General features: G+C 48.1%; 1 protein-coding gene across 1 annotated transcript; it reads left to right on the plus strand.

The window, feature by feature from the left end:
- The first annotated feature begins 3,720 nt into the window (after positions 1–3,720).
- TBC1D25 (TBC1 domain family member 25) lies at positions 3,721–17,490 on the plus strand. The gene is made up of 6 exons (XM_045995158.1): positions 3,721–3,942; positions 5,709–5,818; positions 6,750–6,904; positions 15,140–15,267; positions 15,406–15,594; positions 15,867–17,490. Exons 1-6 carry the CDS (start codon positions 3,823–3,825, stop codon positions 17,223–17,225), a joined length of 2,061 nt encoding a protein of 686 aa, XP_045851114.1. The 5' UTR covers positions 3,721–3,822; the 3' UTR covers positions 17,226–17,490.
- Positions 17,491–18,551: the final 1,061 nt, after the last annotated feature.

The following is an 18,551-nucleotide window of genomic DNA, read 5'->3' on the forward strand; positions in this document are numbered from 1 at the left end:
CACTGAGAGATCTTTAATTACTAACCCCAGAGATGTCCTGTGACTGACCCCACAAGCCCCTACCTCATTCATTTCAAGGACCACCATTCTCTCAGCCATTGACCCCCCTCCATCATCATCACTTAGGCTACCAATCTATAACCTTACAAACCCCCTGTCACTGACCCCACAGAGTCCCATGATGACTAATTAGATCCATGAGGCACCCATTATCTCTCTTAAGAAGTGATCATCCATTCACACCCTTGGTGTTCTTTCCAGAGCACACTTTCTCATTTTTTGTAGAACTTTCCAAATCTATAAGTTCTTCAATTTATTGAACCTCTTGTCTCCTGATCAGATGCCCCATAGATACCCCATCAATAACTCCACAGATCTTTCTTCACTCACCTCAGACTCCCCCATTACTCACTCCAAAGACACCTATCAGTACCCTTAAGATCACCATCACTCACCCTAGGGACCGCAAAAACTCATAAGACCCATCTCTCACTTCACATACCCCATAACTTACCCCAACAGACCTCCAGTCATATACCCTACAACCCTACAACTCACCCCGTAGACCCCCCCCATCATGGATAACACAGACCCTCTCAAGTCACCCCACAAATCCCCTATCATTTACCCCATAGGCTGTCATTACTTACCCTACAAACCCCCATAACTTGCCTTGCAGAATTTGTCACCTCATACCCCACAGGTCCCCAGTTACCCCACAGGTCTATCACTCACCCCACATCCTGTCATCCTTCAGATCACCTATCATGTATCCACAGATTCTCATCATTCATCCCACGGATAACCTCTCACCCTATAGACCCACCCCCATCACTCCTCCCGCAGTCTGTCTGTCATTAACCTCATAGACCTTGAGTCATAAAACATGGGTACTTGAGGAGATGACAAAGAATGAAGAAACTGCGGATACCTGTAGACTGGCTCCTGGTGACCTGTGCAGAACAGGACTTCAGTTCAAATCCTGGTTCTGATCAAGCCTACAGTAGAGTTTTAGAGAAATGCCTGGCTGTTCAAGCCAAAGCCGAGCACAGCCACATTCTGGCCATTGCACTTAACTCTCCGTGCCACTTACTATCCCTTTGATCTTGAGCATGTTTCTCCTTGACCTTCAGTGCTCTCACATTAAAATTCTCATAAAGGTACCTACCTCATTGGATTTTTATGCAGATTAAATGAATTAATATATGTAGAGCGCCTGGCATACACTTTGTATTTGTTGAATGGAAGAATAAATATATGAAAGAGAAAGTTCTCCCCAGGACTATGACAAGGACCTCCTTTTTTATCTCCTTGCTTCCAGTATGCAGTCTTTCCAGCCAAGGCCCTCTTCACAACCAAGACAGGCATCTGACCACATTATATCCCCATTTAAAACCTGGGCTCCAGTGCTGCCATCAGGATTGAACTCCAGAATCCAGGCTAGTGTTTTGCTCATCCCACCCTGTGATAATTGTAATGAGAAGCAGACTCTCAAATTCCTAATTTCCTTCAGAAAATCTGGCGGACCCATAAGAACTGTTATTTACTCTAGCACATGGATCAGAAGAAATGTGCCAAAAACCCCTCTCTGGCTTACAAAAAAAAAAAAAATTCTCCAGTATTTATACCTTCCAAAAAATTGACATCCATGTAATAACAATACTGAGGAAACAATTACTTTAAAAGATACCAAAATAGGGGCTCATGGGTGGTTCAGTTGGTTAAGTGTCTGCTGGGATCATGACCCCAGGGTCCAGGGGTCAAACCCTGAGTTGGGCTTCCAGCTCAGCAGGAAGTCCACTTCCCACCACCCCCTCCACCCCTCCACTCCAGCTAGACTCTATCACTCTCTCCCTAAAAAATAAAGGGCGCCTGGGTGGCTCAGTGGGTTAAAGCCTCTGCCTTCGGCTCAGGTCATGATCCCGGGGTCCTGGGATCCAGCCCTGTGTCAGGCTCTCTGCTCAGCAGGGAGACTGCTTCCCTTCCTCTCTCTCTGCCTGCCTCTCTGCCTACTTGTGATCTCTGTTTGTCAAATAAATAATTTTTTTAAATCTTTTTTAAAAATCTCTTTTTTAAAAGATAGCAAGATAGAATTGCGGGCTTCTCTAAAAAGTTAATGTTAAGAGTAGCAGGGGCGCCTGAGTGGCTCAGTGGGTTAAAGCCTCTGCCTTTGGCTCAGGTCATGATCCCAGGGTCCTGGGATAGAGCCCTCCATCCGGCTCTCTGCTCAGCAGGGAGCCTGCTTCTGCCTCTCTGCCTACTTTTTTTTTTTTTTAAAGATTTTATGCATCTATTTGAAAGACAGAAATCACAAGTAGGCGGAGAGACAGGCAGAGAGAGAGGAGGAAGCAGGTTCCTTACTGAGCAGAGAGCCCGATGCGGGGCTTGATCCCAGGACCGTGGGATCATGACCTGAGCCGAAGGCAGAAGCTTTAACCCACTGAGCCACCCAGGTGCCCCTCTGCCTACTTTTGATTTTTGTCTGTCAAATAAATAAAATCTTTTTAAAAAATGTTAAGAGTAGCATTTATACAATACTGCAACAATAACTGAAGTCCAGGCGTCTTACAGGACTCCTTTGTTAGGAATTACGGTTGTAAGGGCAGTCTGTATTTTGTCCAAACCAGATGGATATTCAGTGAAGTGAGAAGAATTCCTTCATGTATTTGGTGATTTGAGGAGTCTAAAGTGTGTTCAATCAGCTGATATTTAGTATACATACACTGTTTAATAACAGGACTGACCTCAACATCTTGCAAGGATCAAATAAAATGAAGGCAAACTTAAAAAGCTAGGACCTCCAGAGAGCATAAAAATGAATTTTTTAGTGAATTATTTATTGAAATACATCATGCGGGGGTACCTGGGTGGCTCAGTCAGTTAAGCATCTGCCTTCAGCTCAAGTCCTGATCTGGGGTTCTGGGATGGAGCCCCACATAGGGCTCCCTGCTCAGCAGGGAATCCCCCTTTCCCTCTTTGTCTGCCCCTTCCCTGGCTTGTGCACACTCTCCCTCTCGCAAATAAATATAATCTTTAAAAATATGTGTGTGCGTGTGTGTGTGTGTGTGTATCATGGAGACAAACTGCAAAAGTCATATATGTAAATGGAAACTTTTTTGTGGAGATTTTATTTATTTATTTGACAGAGATTGCACGTAGGCGGGGTAGGGGGGAGGGGGAAGCTCCCTGCTGAGCAAAGAGGCCAATGCGGGGCTCGATTCCAGAATCCTAAGATCATGACCTGAGCCTAAGGCAGAAGCTTAGCCCACCCAGGCGCCCCATGTAAACTATTTTTAAAAGATTCTGGAAAAGGGATTATTTTCCATTCAGCAGGCTCATTTGAAGCAAGGGCCACAGGCTTTTGAAATAGATGACGTCATCTTTTAAGGAGAGGCACGAGGCAACTCCGGGCGGGATGTGGGACCTGACGTCATCGCACGGCCGATTCTTTCCCTGCCCACTTCTCTCGCCTGAGTAGATCGTCACGGTAATACGTAGGTGAATCTGGAATTAAGCTGCCCAGACAACCAAACCGCAGAAAAGGGGAGGCGGGACCTCAGTATGCGCCTGCGCACTTTTGGAAGTGAGGCACAATGAGCCGCTTCTGGGGGCGGGACACTTGGCAACAGCATTTTAAGCGCGTGCGCAGAGGCCGTCTCCACCCTGTGCCTGGTGGGAGGGGCAGTGGGGGGGCAGGGTCTCACAGCGCCCTCTGCGCCTGCGCCGGGCCACAAGGTGGGGCCGCGGGCACCCGAACTGTGGAGTGAGCACAGAGGTTGGGGGGCAACGGTCAACCGTCGCCCCGAAGCGGGTGGCGGCGGGATGGCGTCGGCCTCTGGAGCCTCGGATTTGGTCGGCTCTGGAGCGCCCCCACCTGGCGGGGGAGCCCAGGCGGCGGCGGCTGAGGAGGAGGAGCGAGAGGTGGTACGGGTCCGAGTCAAGGTGAGGCTGACAGTTAGTCGGCCGGCCCTCCTGGGGTGCCTAGGGGAAGGGAAGGCGGTGATTCTCTCAGGCCGGAGGGCGGGACCCGAGATTTGGGGTGTTAACCTGAGGGGCGAGGCTTGAGAGCAGAGTGATAGTGGTGGGGACAGGGGTGGGGGAGTGGGGCTGGACCTGGAAATGCTGGGCAGGCCCTGAGGACTTAGGGACTGGAAAATGGAGGGGTAGGGGCCTGAGGAATGGATAGGTGGAGATCGTGGGTAGAGAGGAGGGGCCATAGGGCTGGAGGAGGGGCCTTAAATAGTTGAGGGGGGGCTGTTGGTGTCTGAAAGGAGGTGCTGAAGTCAGTTAACATGTAGAGACATGTACCTATGTGCACATTTACAGTCTCACCCGGAATGAGCTGACGTGCTTATCGGGAAGACAGCTAAATCAATGAGATGCTTTGGACACTGGTGAATGTCGTGAGGAGATAACGAAAAACCTTTTGAACTAGGGAGTTCCTTTAGCCAGCCAGAGTTGTAGCAGGAAGTCCCTAGAAAGGTATTGAAGGGGCAGAGACCCAGGTAAAAAAGATACACATACTCCGTATGTGTATCCGAGGAAGAGTGGAAGCAGAAGAGCAAGGGCAAAGGCTGGGAGGTGGGGAATGAGCCTGGCATGTTCCCTTAGGTTCCCATATTGCTGGAGCAAGAGAGCAAGGGCAGCGGTGGGTAGGGAGTAAAACAATGAGGTAAAAGAGAAGCAGATTGTGTTCTAAGAAAGCTATTGCCTTAGCTCCAGCAAGTGGTGATGGTGGCTCAGACTAGGGTGGTGGCACTGGTGTTGGTGAGAAAGTAGATTCTGGAAAGAAGTAAACAGGTCACCTCAGGGTAATACAGGAAGCTCTAAGGTAGAGGTTTGGGAATTCAGAAAAGAGATGATACCTGAGCTCTGCGCGAGCCAGTTGGAAGAAAGTGGGAAGGACTTTCCAGACGGGGGATCAGCACAAGCAAAGTCCTGGAGCCAGGATGTGTTCAAAGTAACTTCCAGCAGTTTGGTAGCACCAGAGTGTAAAGTTCAAAATAGCTGACTGGGGCTCCTGGGTGGCTCAGTGGGTTAAGGCCTCTGCCTTCGGCTCAGGTCATGATCCCAGGGTCCTGGGATGGAGCCCCACATCGGGCTTTCTGCTCTGCAGGGAGCCTGCTTCCTCCTCTCTCTCTGCCTGCTTCTCTGCCTAGTTGTGATTTCTCTCTGTCAAATAAATAAAATATTTTAAAAAAAACTGACTGAAGAGAGGCTGGCCAGCATCCTATAGGCCCACCTTCTGGGGACCCTGGGGCTGCCTCTGAATAAATTTAAGCAGAGTAGTATTGTAAGTAGATGTCCTAAATTGATGCAGCATTGAGTATTGATTTAATGGGAGCCAGACTGGACTTGGTGATCCTGACAACCATCGGGACAAAGAAGAAGAATTGGGTGCTTGGACCATTGCAGTAGCCAACTTCTCACTGGACTGCTGCTTTCTCCCTTGCCCCCCACAGCCTGTTCTCTTAAGAGCAGCTGGAAGAATCCTGTTAAATCCTAAGTCAGATCACATCCCTCCTCTGCACAGAACCCTTCAAGTCTTACCCTCACTCGGAGCAAAAACTAAAGCCCATGACCCAGAACACCTGCCTCCATGTGCCCCTGCCCACAACTTGTCTGACCTTGCCTCCTATCCGTCACTCTGCCTGCTTCAGTATGGTGATGTGGCCCCCGATGGCCCACTCTGTGTCTTATCTCCGCAGAAGTGTGAGAACTTCTTGTCACCTGAGTTCCGCTCTTTCGCCGTTGACCCCCAGATCACTTCGCTCGATGTATTACAGCACATCCTCATCCGAGCCTTTGATTTGAATGGGTGAGTTATGGGATGCTGGGGGACCGACCATGGGGCCACCCACTTCAACAGTGGTTGTTTGGCTTTTTTGTTGTTGTTTGTTTGTTTCATTATTACAAATAATCCCACAGTGAACTGCCACATTTGCATATCCTAGAGTATTTGGGGAAATCTAGTCATAGGCTAAATTCCTAGCAGTGGTATTGCTGGACTAAAGGTTGTGTGCTTTTTTAAATTTCAACGGCTATTTCTAAAATGCTCTTCAGCTAGGTTTTTGCCAATTTATAATCTCCCCAGCAGCATATAAAATGCCTCTTTCCCTAAGAAACACTGGTTACTAGAAAACTTGGAAAATTTGCTGACCTTATAGATGAAAAGTGGTGTCTCTTGGGGACAGGTGTGATGGTTATTTTGTTGTGGTTGTTATTTTGGAGGAATACAGCACATGGGAACAAATTCAGAGAGTACAAAAGTGATGTCTACTTGGGATGTTTCCATGGTTACAAAAGTTACACAACATTCTTCATCACATGGTTGCTCAAGTGTATCTGAAGAACAAATTCTTAGTTGTTGACTTTTTTGGGTAAACATTTTTTGTTGTGAAAAATAACAAACACACAGCTTGCTTTATTTTGTATGCAGTAAGAAAGCTGTTTTCTTCCCACTTCTATCCCTCAACTACTCTGTCACCCTCCCTAGAGGGGGCCAACATTTTAAGCTTTCAGTGTGCCCTCTAGATACAAGCAGGTGTGTATCTGTTTCTGTGTTTGTGTAACAAAGCAGAGGTACACTGTATGACCTCAGACAGCCCGAAATCCTTGGCACTGTACCCAACACATAGTAGAGAGTTGTTCCACATCATCTCTGCCTTCCCTGGCTTTTCGTGGAAACTGTCCCTGGGGCCTCCATGGCACCGGGAGCACTTGAGAGCTGCCACACTTCCTCTGTCCAGGAAGAAGAACTTTGGCATCAGCTACCTAGGCCGGGATCGGCTGGGACAGGAAACTTACCTCTCACTCCTGTCTGACTGGGACCTCAGCACAGCCTTCGCCACTGCCTCCAAACCTTACCTGCAGCTGCGAGTAGACATTCGGCCCATCGAGGACAGTGAGTACCCGGCAGACCCCTGGGACCCACCCTTTCCCCCATGGGATCACTCCACCCCTTACAGTACACTCCCTCACAGTGGGCTTGAGAGGAAAAAGGTGTCTGAGGTCTACATCCTGGCTTGGCCACTGGGCCCCAATTTCTTCACCTGTAAAGTAGAAATAATAGTATCTTGGGGCCATGATGAGGGTTAAACAGGGAAATTCATGTAAAATCCCTGGAATGATACATGGCTGCATAATGAATGCTCAAAAAATATTAGCTCTAGGGGTACCTGGGTGTCTCAGTTGGTTGAGCTTCCAACTCTTGGTTTCAGCTCAGGTCATGATTTCAGGGTTGTGAGATCGAGCCCCATGTAGGGCGCTGCGCTCCCTGCAGAATCTGCTTGAGATTCTCTGTCTGTCTGTCTGTCTCTCTTTCTCTCCCTACCCCTCTCCCTCTACCTCTCCCCCCACTCTCTCTAAAATAAAAATATTAGAGGCACCTGGGTGGCTCAGTGCGTTAAAGCCTCTGCCTTCAACTCAGGTCATGGTCCCAGGGTCCTGGGGTCGAGCCCCGCATTGGGCTCTCTGCTCAGCAGGGAGCCTGCTTCCTCCTCTCTCTCTGCCTGCCTGTCTGCCTGCTTGTGATCTCTCTCTGTCAAATAAATAAATTAATTAAATTAAATTAAAATATTAAAACAATGTTAGCTCTAACAATTTATCATATTAGATTTACTATTATATAATCTAGTAATATAGGGTATAATTATATAATGCAGCATAACAATAAATATGTAGTATGTTTACATTATAATAACACATAACTATACAATGCTGATTATAATAATGATGGTTGTATTCATTCATTCATTCATCCTGCGCTCATAATCATTTGTTTGCACTCTTGCTCGCTCATTCATTGTTCCCTTGATTTCTCAGCCACTTCCTCTCTTCTCATATTTGTTCCCTGACTCTTACCTGTGTTGGTCCCTGGGAGCACACAGATGAATTAAGACATGGGCCCAAAAATTTGATTACAAACCGTATATTAGATGATAATTTTGTCAGTGTTAAATGTCCTGGGTATGGTAATGGTATCACAGTTATTGAAGGAAGATCCCCTCGTTCTCAGGAAAAACACAGTTGAGTATTAAGGCGTAAAGTGTCATGATGTCTGCAAATAATTCAGCAAAAAGAAGTATGTATTTGGGCACCTTGGGTGGCTCAGTCAGTTAAGCGGCCAGCTCTTGATTTCAGCTCAGGTCATGATCTCAGGGTCCTGTGGTCAAGTCTCACCTCGGGCTTTACAATCTGTGGGGAGTCTGCTCAAGCATTCTCTCTCCTTCTGCCCCTCTGTCCATTTGCGTTCGCATGCTCTCCCTCTCTCTCTCTCAAGTAAATAAATGTTTTTAAAAAATAATACGTATCTATACGGAGAGAGCAAGATGAAGCAAGTGTGGAAAAAAACATGAATAGTTAGGCAAGCAAGGATGTATGGATATTCAATGAAATCATCTTTTTAACTTTATTGTAGATTTGAAATTTATTTATTTATTCAACAGAGAGGAAGAGCACAAGCAGGGAGAGCAGCAGACAGAGGAAGAGGGAGAAGCAGGCTCCCCACTGAGGAGAGACCCAACATGGGGCTCAATCCCAGCACCCTGGGATCTTGACCAGAGCTGAAGGCAGATGTTTAACCGACTGAGCCACCCAGGCACCCTTGACATTTTTTAAAGTAAAATTTTGGGGGCTCCTGGGTGGCTCAGTTAAGCCTCTGCCTTTGGCTCAGGTTATGATCTTGCGGTCCTAAGATCGAGCCCTGCCTTGGGCTCTGCGCTCAGCGAGGAGTCTGCTTCTCCCTCTTCCTCTGCCCCTCGCCCTGTTCATGCTCTCTCTCTCTCTCTCCCTCTCTCTCTCTCAAACAAACAAAATCTTGCGGCATCTGGGTGGCTCAGTTAGTTGAGCATCCAGCTCTTGGTTTCCCCACGTCCATCTCCATGCTCAGTGGGGAGTCTGCTGGGAGGTTCTCTCCCTCTATCCCTCCCTCCACTGTCTCTGTCTCTCTTTCTGTAAAATGAATAAATAAATCTTTTAAAAATAATAAAATCTTGGGGCACCTGGGTGGCTCAGTGGGTTAAAGCCTCTGCCTTCAGCTCAGGCCATGATCTTGGGGTCCTGGGATCGAGCCCCACATCGGGCTCTCTGCTTGGCAGGGAGCCTGCTTCCTCCTCTCTCTCTCTCTGCCTGCCTCTCTGCCTACTTGTGATCTCTGTCAAATAAATAAAATCTTTAAAAAAATAATAAAATCTTTGAAAATAAGTAATAAAATAAAATAAAAAGTTGTGGAGTGATAGACATGATGCCCTGCCTCAGGAAATTCACATGCCCATTTGGGATGACTGAGGTCTTTTATGGACGTCTTAGTAACATATAAATAGCTAACATGTGTTGAACACTTAGAACCATTCTACACACATGATATTTATTCATTTGATTGTCAAAACAACCTTACAGGGTAGGCATGACAGTCCCCTATGTTATAGTTGAGGAAACCAAGGCTCAGAGAGGGGAACAGGACTTGTGCATGTCACACAGACAGTAAGTGCAAGAGCAGGATTTGAACCCAGGTGGCGGCCAAACTAGCTCCAGATTCCTTGCTTTTAACCATTTGATTCTATGAAATCGTGGGCTTGTTAAGATTGGCAGCCTTGAGAAAAAGAGCAAGAGGTGGAGAGAGGGACAGAAAAACTGGAGTCACGGAGAAAGATAGTGACAGAAATGGGCAGGGACAAAAGGCAAAAGACAGGTAGTCAGAGACAGGAACTTCTGCCAGATTAGCCCTGGGTGCTTAACTCAGTCACTTAGCTAATTCCTAAAGCTTTGGTTTCCTCACCTGCAAAATAGACACAGAAGCACTGTTTCAGTAAAGAAATCAAATCGGCACAGCTAATGAACATGAAGGAAACCCCAGCTGCATAAGAACTGAGAGGACTGCAGGGATGCCTGGGTAGCTGAGTTGGTTTAGCCTCTGCCTTTGGCTCAGGTCATGATTTCAGGGTCCTGGGATCAAGGCCCGAGTCTGTCTCCTTGCTCAGGGGGGAGTCTGCTTCTCTCCATCAAATAAATGAATAAAATCTTTTTAAAAAATTAAATAAATAAAAAGAACTGAGAGGGATGCAAATAAAGCAAAGAGACGGACCCTTCTCAATTTGGCAAAAAGACATTTAAACATTTTTTTGTTTAGAGAATCAACTTTTCAGTTACTGATGAGTCCGTTCTTTTCCTACTGTTGTCTCCTTTACCACATTCCTGCATTTGGTAGACAAACCTGTTTCTGAATTCCTGGTCTTCTTACAGTTGATCTGTTATTTTTTTTAAGATCTTATATATTTGACAGAGAGAGACACTGTGAGAGAGGGAACACAAGCAGGGGCAGTGGGAGAGGGAGAAGCAGGCTTCCACTGAGCAGGGGACCCAATGCAGGGCTTGATCCCAGGACCCTGGGATCATGAACTGAGCCAAAGGCAGACGCTTAACAGACTGAGCCACCCAGGTGCCCCACACTGTGCCTAATCCTCATCCCCTACCCTTTTGCCCTGCAGGAACCCCTTTGATTAGCTTGATGTGTAATTTTGCAGCTCCTTTACTTATTCATACACATACACACATATTTATCCACATATAAACATAAGTATATTCCTGTTTGTACATATATACAAATGGTATGTGTTTAACACGAATGGTCTCAAACTATATGTTTATAAGTATCCAATAGATGGGGCTCTTATTAGAAATATTATTAATGACGTTCTCGTGACCATGTTCATGACTGTGAAAGCAACAGGCATGTTGTGACAACTTGTAAGGCCAGTTCCTCTTTCCGGTAAGAAGTCTGTTTCTGCCACCTCTACAAAGGGAAGATTAGCAAGCCTAGGCCTTCCACCAATTTGTGCAGTTGTGATATGAATCCTCTTTCTGTCAATAAGGACTGCATATATTTTTTCCCAGGTTATCTTTTGTTTTATGGCCTTGCTTACAGTGTCTTTTTTTTGTCCCACTGAAAACTAAAATTTGTTTGCAGTCTTATACGTAATACCTATCTCTTCCTTTATGATTTCTGAGTATCTCCCCTTACTTTGGAACATCTTCCCCATTCCCAAGCTTATACGAATATTCTCCTATGTTTTCTTCGAATGTGCTTGTTATTTTCTTTTTTTTTTTACATATAAATCTCTACTCTGTGAACATTATAATAAGTACACCTGGTTCTTTAAAAAAATGCCAGATAAACAGTTATGCCAGCATCATTTATTAAAGAACCGCCATGTTTACACTGATTTGAAATGACACTTTTATCATACACTGAGTTCCCATGTGTACTTGGCATTTATTTCTGGGCTGTTTACCACATTCCACCAGTTGGCTCCATTTGTCTATTGCTGTGCTAACGCCATATTTTTATCACAGTGGTTGTGTGGTTAATTTTAATAAGGCAAGCATTGCCATCCTCCCACTGTTCTTTTCTTGGCTCTTCTTTTTCTTAACTGTTCTTAAATGTGAATTCTTCCATACGATCCTTAAAATAATTTTTATCCAGTTCCAGGAAAAACCCCATTAGATTTCTGATTGGCATTGCACAGAATTTACATATTAATTTAGGGTTTGGGAAGTTTGACAGTTTTATAGGAAAATAGTACACACAGCATCTATTATGTAATAGCACAAGCAGGGCCTGGGACAGCACCCCATAATGAAACATTTGGATGCTTCTCCAGGGAAATGTGTACGCATTTACACTTAGTAGGTTATATAAAGACTATGTATAGTCTTATGGCAGTTCAGATCAGGCTTTGTCACTGGATGTTTGTGCTTGTAGAAATCCTTTGCCCATTCTATTCATGGATTCTTTCTTTTTTTTTTTTTTTTTTTTTTATTTATTTATTTGACAGAGAGAGAGATCACAAGTAGGCAGAGAGGCAGGCAGAGAGAGAGAGAGGAGGAAGCAGGCTCCCTGCGGAGCAGAGAGCCCGATGCGGGGCTCGATCCCAGGACCCTGAGATCATGACCTGAGCCGAAGGCAGCGGCTTAATCCACTGAGCCACCCAGGCGCCCCAAGATTCTTTCTTTTTTTAATCAATGTAGAATGTCTTTCTTTTCCTGCAATACTTCTGGCCTTGAGCAGTGCTCTTCCTGACATTCACATGGCTGCACTCGCTTTCTGTTTGTTGGTGTTTGCCAGGAATACCTTTAGGTTTCTTCAACTTTCAGCCTTTCTTTGCCACTTAGTTTTAGGTATGTCTCTCACAAAAACCCCATACCAGGATTTATGTTTTCTTAAGTGATTGACAGTGAAATCTTTCTCCTTGCAGTCTCTCCCACCCTCCCAGGCCCTTAAAATGGAAGCTTTGGAACACTTTTAATTCTTATTTTTTACTCTGATCCCTAACCTTTAACTTCTGCATTTTGGTTAGATAATAATTTCTTTTTATTTGTAGATAGATAGATGGAAATTTCTTTTTTTTTTTCAGAACTTTTTTTTTAAGATTTTATTTATTTATTCGACAGAGAGATCACAAGTAGGCAGAGAGACAGGCAGAGAGCGAGGGAAGCAGGCTCCCCACTGAGCAGAGAGCCCGACGCGGGGCTCGATCCCAGGACCCTGAGATCATGACCTGAGCCGAAGGCAGAGGCTTTAACCCACTGAGCCACCCAGGCGCCCCAGAAATTTCTTTTTAAATTCCAGGCTAGGGGTACCTGGGTGGCTCAGTGGGTTAAAGCCTCTGCTTTCAACTCAGGTCATGGTCTCAGGGTCCTGGGATTGAGCCCCACATCGGGCTCTCTGCTCAGTGGGGAGCCTGCTTCCCTCTCTCTCTGCCTGCCTCTCTGCCTACTTGTGATCTCTCTCTCTGTGTCAAATAAAGAAATAAAATCTTAAAAAAAAAAGAAATTCCAGGCTATCATATTTTATTTATAGTACATCACTTATGTTTCAGGAGTCCCACAAATCATGGTACCTTTGTCATTTCATGTTTAATTATATACATTAAAAACTTGGGACTATTGCCATTTACCCTCCCTTTCGCCTTCCCCCACTCGGAGCCCTGGTAGTCATTTGCTTAGAGAACTTCTTGTTCTCCAACAAAGTGCATGGCCATGTAGGATGTACTCCAGTGACCAAAAATGTTTTTTCTTCGCCATGATAGATGCGTACTATCTTGGCTGGGTGGGGGCCCTCGCATCTCAAGGCTTTCTTCTCAGTGCTCCATGGGCGTGGCAAGCCACTGTCTTCTTGCTTCCAGGATTGAGGAACCAAACTACTTGCATCTTAAGTCTCCAGGACTTGTCCTCCAGGTCTCTCTACATTGTCATTCAAATCATCAAGCTCTAGCTCTGTACCTTGAACGGGTTCTTCTATTTGGTCTTTCAGACCATTAGTTTGACCATCTTCCTTTTGCCTGTTAAGAGTTTTCATACTTTGTTTCCTAAGTACTACTCTGGCAGCTGTTGGGAGAGTGGAGAGAAGCAAAGAGGCAGTTTCAGGTGAGAGATGTGGTGACTCAGGTGACAAGGCAGAGAGGAGAGGAGAGGTGGAATTGAAGTATGTTGTGCATATGGAAGCCCCGGGGCTTAGTGAGTTTGGCCCTGGGAGTTGAGAGAGTGGGAGGTGGCAAGGATGTCGCAGAGGTTTCTGGCTCAAGCAAATGAACAGATAGAGGATCAGAGGAGGAGGTCGGATCCAGAGTGAACCTTGAGCTCTCCTTCTGGACTCCAGAGAGCTCAGTGCTCTATGAAACACCCAAGGAGAGGCAGTGACATTCAAATATGGGCTAGGGTTTGCTCCTCCCTCACCGCTGTGGGAGAATGTACAGTGGATCCCATGGACAGGCTGCTTAGGGACAGCATTGGCCTGCAGTGACAATGGCTTAAACAAGTCCAAGTTGATTTGTTTCATACAGTAGAGTTTGAAATCCACTGGGCATTGCTGTTGTCAGTTTAGCAGCTCTGGGGCCCCAGGGCTGACATTTCTTAAGTCTCTCGAACTTTCCTTCATGTGGCCCCTGCCACTTCAGCCATACATCACAGGTAGGGTGGGACAGGTGGGACAACCTTTTTTGTCATCATCTACAAAATGAGAATTATCATGGTAATCTGTAGCACTTGTGGGATGGAAACTAGCGTGAATATAAGATTAATAGTCTGGGCTCTGGAGCTTTGGGCCTGGGCTTCAGATTTAGTTCTTTCACTTACTAGCTATGATGCTGAAGGCAACTATCTCATATTGACTCATATTGACTGTGCCTATTTCCTTATGGAAATAATGGTGTTAATAATAGTGCCTAACTGGGGGCACCTGGCTGGCTCAGTCAGTGGAGCGTGTGACTCTTGATATTGGGGTTGTGAGTTTAAGCCCCATGCTGGGTGTGGCAGTTACTCAGAGATAAGAATCTTTAAGATAATAATAATAGTAAGAGTAATAATAGTGCTGGGTGCCTGGGTGGCTCAGTTGGTTAAGCATCTGCCTTCAGCTCAAGTCATGATCTCGAGATCTTGGAGTTGAGCCCCGCATCAGGCTCCCTGCTTGGAGGGGAGTCTGCTTCTCCCTCTTCCTCTGCCCCTTCTCCTCACTCATGCTTGCAACTCTCTCTTAAATAAATAAAATCTTTTAAAAAAAATAGTGCCTGGGGCGCCTGGGTGGCTCAGTGGGTTAAAGCCTCTGTCTTCAGCTCGGGTCATGATCCCAGGGTCCTGGGATCGAGCCCCACATCGGGCTCTCTGCTCAGTGGGGAGCCTGTTTCCTCCTCTCTCTCTCTCTCTGCCTGCCTCTCTGCCTACTTGTGATCTCTGTCTGTCAAATAAATAAATTTAAAAATCTTTAAAAAAAAAATTAAAAAATTAAAAAAATAGTGCCCAACTTAGAGGAAGGATGTGAATATTAAATGAGTCCATACTTGCAAAGGGCTCAGAACACTTCCTAGCATAAAGTGAAGCCCTTGTCACAGTGCTTGGCACCTAGTAAGTGCTCAGTAACTGTTACTTTATCCCACTAAAATACTGCTTAGAGTCTGCTGAGCTGTTTTGTGGGACAGTTACCAAAAAAGAATTGTTCACGGTTTTACGTTTTACCTGATTTAGATGACGTGGGAAGAGAGGGCGGGAGCCCCGTGGGTGTCCTAGCTTTGTTAGGAAAGGAACCCAGCCCTGAGGTGTGGGCCTCTCACCCCCGTTCTGGTATCATGTCATTCTGTGTGCCTAGGCCCTTTGCTGGAAGACTGGGACATAATCAGCCCCAAGGATGTCATTGGCTCCGATGTGCTCCTGGCTGAGAAAAGGTCATCACTGACGACAGCTGCCCTGCCCTTCACGCAGTCCATCCTCTCTCAGGTGGTTTCAGGGACCCCTGTGGCGAGCTGCAAGGGGAGGGCAGGCCCACGTGGTACCCCTGGTTCTGAGCATGCTGGCTGGCACCTGCCCGTAGCCTGCCCAGCTGACTGGCGGCCTCTCTCCCACCTTCCTTCACAGGTGGGCCGCACCTTGTCTAAGGTCCAGCAGGTGCTGAGCTGGTCATATGGGGAAGACGTCAAGCCCTTCAAGCCTCCCCTCAGCGATGCCGAGTTCCACACCTACCTGAACCATGAGGGCCAGCTCTCACGCCCTGAGGAGCTGCGCCTGCGGATCTATCACGGCGGTGTTGAGCCCTCCCTGCGAAAGGTGAGCCGCCTCGGTCACTCATCAGATCTGTCACTCCCGCAGTTTTGACTAGCTCACGAGACACACACAGCGGACCATGCTGTCATGGGGTGGCTTAGAGCCGTTCCAGGGCAGCCAGCCCTCCCTCGGGAGGGGCTGGGAGGCAGAGGTGGGAAGGCCGACTCTTCCAAGGGAAGACAGAGGCCCCAAGGCAGCAGGGTGTGGGGCACATCCACCAGGATGTGGTGGCTCATTTGTCGAGCCTCAGCCTTCTCCCTGTTGTCCCTGGCCAGGTGGTATGGCGGTACCTGCTGAATGTGTACCCAGATGGGCTGACGGGCCGTGAGCGGATGGACTACATGAAACGCAAGAGTCGCGAGTATGAGCAGCTCAAGAGCGAGTGGGCACAGCGAGCGAGCCCCGAGGACTTGGAATTCATCCGCAGCACGGTCCTCAAGGATGTGCTGCGGACGGACCGGGCCCACCCCTACTATGCGGGGCCTGAGGACGGCCCTCACCTGCGGGCGCTGCACGACCTACTCACCACCTACGCCGTCACGCACCCGCAGGTGTCCTACTGCCAGGGCATGAGTGACCTCGCCTCGCCCATCCTCGCCGTCATGGACCACGAAGGCCATGCCTTCGTCTGCTTTTGTGGCATCATGAAGCGCCTGGCCGCAAACTTCCATCCTGATGGCCGCGCCATGGCCACCAAGTTTGCCCACCTCAAGCTGCTACTGCGACATGCTGACCCTGACTTCTACCAGTACCTTCAAGAAGCTGGGGCCGATGACCTGTTCTTCTGTTACCGCTGGTTGCTGCTTGAACTCAAGCGCGAGTTCGCCTTTGACGATGCCCTCCGCATGCTCGAGGTCACCTGGAGTTCGCTGCCCCCCGATCCTCCTGAACATGAGGTAGAGCTTGTCGGACCCCCCAGCCAGGTGGCAGACACTGGCTTCAGTGGCCACAGGGGGCGGCCCGTGCGACAGAGGCACATGCTGAGGCCTGCCGGGGGAGGAGGCGGTGCTTTCGACGATGCTGTTGACCACTTGGTCACAACTAGCCAGGGACCTGGTGGCGGGGGGCGTCTCCTGAGACAAGCCAGTCTGGATGACCTCCAGCAACTCAGGGATAACACGGGCTCCAGGAGGGACCCTCTGGTCCAGCTGCTCCACCCAGCTGCCCTCATCAGCTCCAAGTCCCTCTCTGAGCCCTTGTTGAACTCCTCAGACCCACTCTCCTCCTCTTCCCACCCTGATTCCCCTTCCTCCTCATCTCCGCCATCCACCCAAGAGGCCTCTCCCGCCGGTGATGTGGCTGCAGGATCCCCCTTGATGCCAGAGTTGGGCTCCCCACAAGAACCTGGGAAATCCCTGCCACCCCCACCCCCACTGGGCTTGCCCCCGCCCCAGGAATTTGGCCGAGGGAACCCATTTATGCTCTTCCTCTGCCTTGCCATCCTGCTGGAGCACCGTGACCACATCATGCGCAATGGGCTAGATTACAACGAGCTGGCCATGCACTTTGACCGCCTTGTGCGGAAACACCACCTGGGGCGTGTCCTGCGCCGGGCCAAGGCTCTCTTTGCTGATTACCTACAGTCAGAGGTGTGGGACTCGGAGGAGGGGGCGGAGGCCACAGCCCCATCTTGATCAGGCTCCTTCCAGCTCACCATAAGTCCCACCACCAGATCTCTGTTATTTACTATGGGGGCCTATACATGAGACCCCCAGCTCCCTGCCTGCCAGCCCTAGACCTGTTGGAGGGCAGGGCCCCTTCTCCCCAGGTCTGAGAGTGTGGGGCTGTGCCTTGGCACTGCCCCATGGAGGCCATAGCCTCCTTTCTCAGTTTATGTTGTATTGTTTTTAACAACTGTACTTTGCACACATGAAGGTCACTGTGGTCTGTGTATTTCTCTATCCTCTCTCTGGTTTTTGTTATAGATGGGGTCCCCAGGGGCTCCTGACCTGATGGAGTGGAAACACCTCATTTGGTGGAGGTTGGCCCCTGCTTCCCCAGCGGCAGGAGAGTGGGTGCCGAGAACTGGTTCTAGGTGAGCCCAGGTTGAGGACTGCTTGGGGGAGGCCCAGGGCTGTTTTGTGGTATATCTGCCTGCCGGTAAGGGTCTGGATTATGGCTATAAACGTATGTTTTCAGGACAGGCCCCCAAATGAGGCATGAGAGAGGGAGTTCATGACTCTAAAAGGGCAAGTCTCATTACACAGACAGGCTACTTAGTAATGTTGGGCCACCACTTCTGCTGTTCTGCATGTCACCATTTCTAGGATCCAGACCCTCCCCTGTGAGTCTTATGCAGTAATGCTGGTAGTCCTGGGCAGGGTCTGAGGCACTTATTCTTATCACTTGCTTTGGGACCAGCTCGAGGGACAGTGGCCTTGCCATGCCTAGGGCTCTAAGTCCTAGATTGGGTTTGAAGCTCATGAGGGCCTTTTTTTTTTTTAAGATTTTATTTATTTATTTGACAGAGAGAGACACAGCAAGAGAGGGAACACAAGCAGGGGCAGAGGGAGAGGGAGAAACATGCTTCCCACTGAGCAGGGAGCCCGATGTGGGGCTCAATCCCAGGACCCTGGGATCATGACCTGAGCCAAAGGTAGACGCCCAATGACCAAGGTACCCAGACACCCCATGAGGGCCCATCTTAACCATGTTAGCAACAAAAACCATTCCTTGGCCTTCTCTATCCCATGTATGTTGGCACACAAATCAAGCATTGTTAAAACTCAGGGTCTAAAAAGTCACCTACTTATGGGGAAGGTAAAGACCAAAAGAAGAACCTTTTCCCCACTTACCTTCTCAGAAGGTGGATTCTTTCATGGACCAGGTGCTGTTCTCCACACAGCAGATGATGGGTAGGTAACTGGGCTCGTTCAGGTTATGGCCTGGCTATGCCAGATTCTGGCCAGAAGTCACTGCTGCACTAGGCACAGAGATGAGAGGCACTGAAACTGCCATCC

This window comes from Meles meles, chromosome X, assembly GCF_922984935.1.
Source record: "Meles meles chromosome X, mMelMel3.1 paternal haplotype, whole genome shotgun sequence".
In the NCBI taxonomy this organism is placed as follows: domain Eukaryota; kingdom Metazoa; phylum Chordata; class Mammalia; order Carnivora; family Mustelidae; genus Meles; species Meles meles.

Bases quoted from the DNA above. Each gene is read 5' to 3' on its own strand.
- TBC1D25 (XM_045995158.1), top strand. From the start codon at position 3,823: ATGGCGTCGGCCTCTGGAGCCTCGGATTTGGTCGGCTCTGGAGCGCCC. The intron at 6,905-15,139 runs GTGAGTACCCGG...CTGTGTGCCTAG, and splicing joins CATTCGGCCCATCGAGGACA to GCCCTTTGCTGGAAGACTGG. The intron at 15,268-15,405 runs GTGGTTTCAGGG...CTTCCTTCACAG, and splicing joins CGCAGTCCATCCTCTCTCAG to GTGGGCCGCACCTTGTCTAA.